Raw genomic sequence first — 2631 nt, forward strand, 5'->3', positions numbered from 1 at the left:
TATATATATATATATATATATATATATATATATATATATATATATATGTATTAAACATTTCCTCGGATTACTGACCTAAATTGTAAGAATTATTGATTAACTTCAAAGCCCAATATATCAAGAAATATCAACCTTTTTTGGATGAAAGTGAATTTCCTACAGGTTTGTCATTCACATTTTTACTGTAGCTCTTGTTATTTACGAGAAAGGGGCAAAAAATGAGAATTTAATGAAAAAATTTTGTTTAGTGACCCGTACTACCACGCTGGTGGGAGCTAGGGTTACGCCGCAATGGACACTATTATAGAGCATTCAATTCTGAAAACCCGTCATTGACCAATTCACACAAAACTTTCGAGGTGAGAGTGAAAAAATTAATAACCGCGAAAAAGCACCCTAATGTATATGCATATATTTTATCAGCATTACTGACCGATTTATTGATTAGGTACTTCTTAATCAATATAGCTATTTAACGATAAATATATACTTTCTGTATTTTCATAGTGGTATTGATTGAACCCTAGTACTACCACTCGATAGGTCCCCCAAGTTCTTTGTCAAACCATAAACAACATCCGAAGGCAATGGCAAGCCGCCAGTATGTTTCGGTGCGTTTAAAATCTGTGCACATATAACTATATAAATCGATTATGATAATGTAACACCCATTACTAACACAAATAAATTTATTAAAAAAAGTAGTAAGTTAATACTTATCTCTAGGTGACGCACTGATTTTAGAATCAAGACGCGACTTAAATACTAATATGAGGCCGCAGTTTATCAAGCAGAGATTATAGAATAACAAAACAAATTAAATGTCTAGAAATGTTATTAAAATTCATTATAACACAAACAGATTCAAATGAAATTTTATTATTTTTAATTGATTGCATATCTAATTAATTGGAAAAAATACATATTTTTGGTTCATTAACAACAAATAAACATTTTTTGTACACATTATACATAAACTTTCCTTAAACATATTTTAAAATAAACGTGAATGGCATTAAAGCCAACAGCCATTGCAGCTGTGCAAATCCACTGCCAGCGGAGGCGTACGAATGAACATGATGATTACCGCCAGGCGCTCCTGGTGCACCACTTCCACCACCGGGTGCACCGGGAGCTCCAGGTGCGCCACCACCGTTACCTCCGCCAGGGGCGCCAGGTGCACCAGAATCGCCACCCCAGCCGCCTTGAGCTGCATAAGAGAAAAAATAGAATTTCACAAGTATTTATTAATTTTTGTCACATTTTTTGCGTCAATAGGCCGTGAGACAGGCAGGCCCATCCGATTAGCATTTAAATTGCTGTGTGTGTTGCGTGAAATGCAAACCAAATATTTTCAAGTCGCGCTTACCGGTGCAAAGTAGAACGCAATTCAATGCGATCAGCAGCATAACTGCATGTTTAAGCTTTAGAGTGGATTGCATCTTGACACCAACGTTGACAAAAGTTGACTGAACAAGTTTGATTCTCGACAGGTAGGTTTTAACTGAGATCTGAGCGTTGGCTGAGCTGCGCCTGAGTCATTGCTTGCATTGCGGTCAAAATTGAGTGAGTCACAGTAGACTAAGACGCTGCCTTGCATACACGCGGCACACACATAAAAACATACATACTTGTTTCAACCGAATCTTCATTTGCAAAGTTCATTGCTTTGTTAATGAATTAAACATACATACTTACTCGTATAAGCATACTTACTAACTTAATAAAAGAAAGTCGTTATAATACGGGAATGAAATATTTTTAATTAACGTTTTAATTCAACAAGATTTAATAAAAAATGTTTGAGAGCAACCAAAATGATTTGATCAAATTTGATTTTGGATAAGTTAGCTTAGTCGGATTTCCATATACATTTTACTCTCACTTCTCCGAGCTTAAAGATTTCTGTTTACGTAAAAAAAAAATCGGCGCTCACACTTTTGCTAAGTATTTGGCCGTGCTTCTCCTCCAATTTCTGGTTTGCGTCTTGGCATGGCGACTCCAAACGGTGATTGGCTTTTCATGTCAAACCTTTTTCATGACAGAAACACACTCGGAGTTTTGACATTGCCTGCCGAAGGCCGACCGTGTTATATAAAACCATTCTATTTTTAGATGTGGCTCGGATCCGGGATCGAACTTAGGACCTACGGAGTGGTGGTACGCACCTTTAATCACTCGGCTGCAGCAGATTCAAAAAAAAAAAGTAGGTACGCCTGGGCCACACTGGAGAAGTGAAAGATACGTTACATATCTATTTAGCCTCATAACCAATATAGTACATATGTACATACATCTGCTTTTGCTTAAGGTTGTATTTTTTGTTTTTTTTTCTATCTAGATCCCTCTCCCTCTACCCCTGTTCCTTCTAATTACATTTATGTATGTTATTCTGTTTTCCCTTATCCTCATTTCTTTCTATCTTTATACTCTGTCGATAACAAAATCGATAGTAACAACGAACAAAATATCTATAACAAAACAAATAAAAATATCGTTACTAAAATCGATGACAAATTCGATAAAAATTTCGACCGCGAAATTGATAATAATATTGGTACCAAAATCGATAAAAATATCGATAACAAAAGTCCTTTAGAAAATCGATAAAAATATCTCTTACAAAATCGA

General features: G+C 35.5%; 1 protein-coding gene across 1 annotated transcript; it reads right to left on the reverse strand.

The window, feature by feature from the left end:
- Positions 1-824: 824 nt before the first annotated feature.
- Positions 825-1567, reverse strand: LOC118736672 (translation initiation factor IF-2-like). Its single transcript, XM_036466712.1, has 2 exons — positions 1370-1567; positions 825-1210 (listed from the first exon to the last, which is right to left on the reverse strand). The coding sequence occupies exons 1-2, from the start codon at positions 1440-1442 to the stop codon at positions 984-986; spliced, it is 300 nt and encodes a 99-aa protein (XP_036322605.1). The 5' UTR covers positions 1443-1567; the 3' UTR covers positions 825-983.
- Positions 1568-2631: the final 1064 nt, after the last annotated feature.

The sequence above is a fragment of the Rhagoletis pomonella genome, unplaced genomic scaffold (assembly GCF_013731165.1).
Source record: "Rhagoletis pomonella isolate Grant_MI unplaced genomic scaffold, Rhpom_1.0 Rhpom_scaffold_00003, whole genome shotgun sequence".
Lineage (NCBI taxonomy): Eukaryota > Metazoa > Arthropoda > Insecta > Diptera > Tephritidae > Rhagoletis > Rhagoletis pomonella.

Excerpts from the sequence above, each read along its gene's own strand:
- LOC118736672 (XM_036466712.1), bottom strand. The coding sequence starts at position 1,442 with ATGCAATCCACTCTAAAGCTTAAACATGCAGTTATGCTGCTGATCGCA. Across the intron at positions 1,211-1,369 it reads TTGCGTTCTACTTTGCACCG|CTCAAGGCGGCTGGGGTGGC; the intron begins GTAAGCGCGACT and ends TCTCTTATGCAG.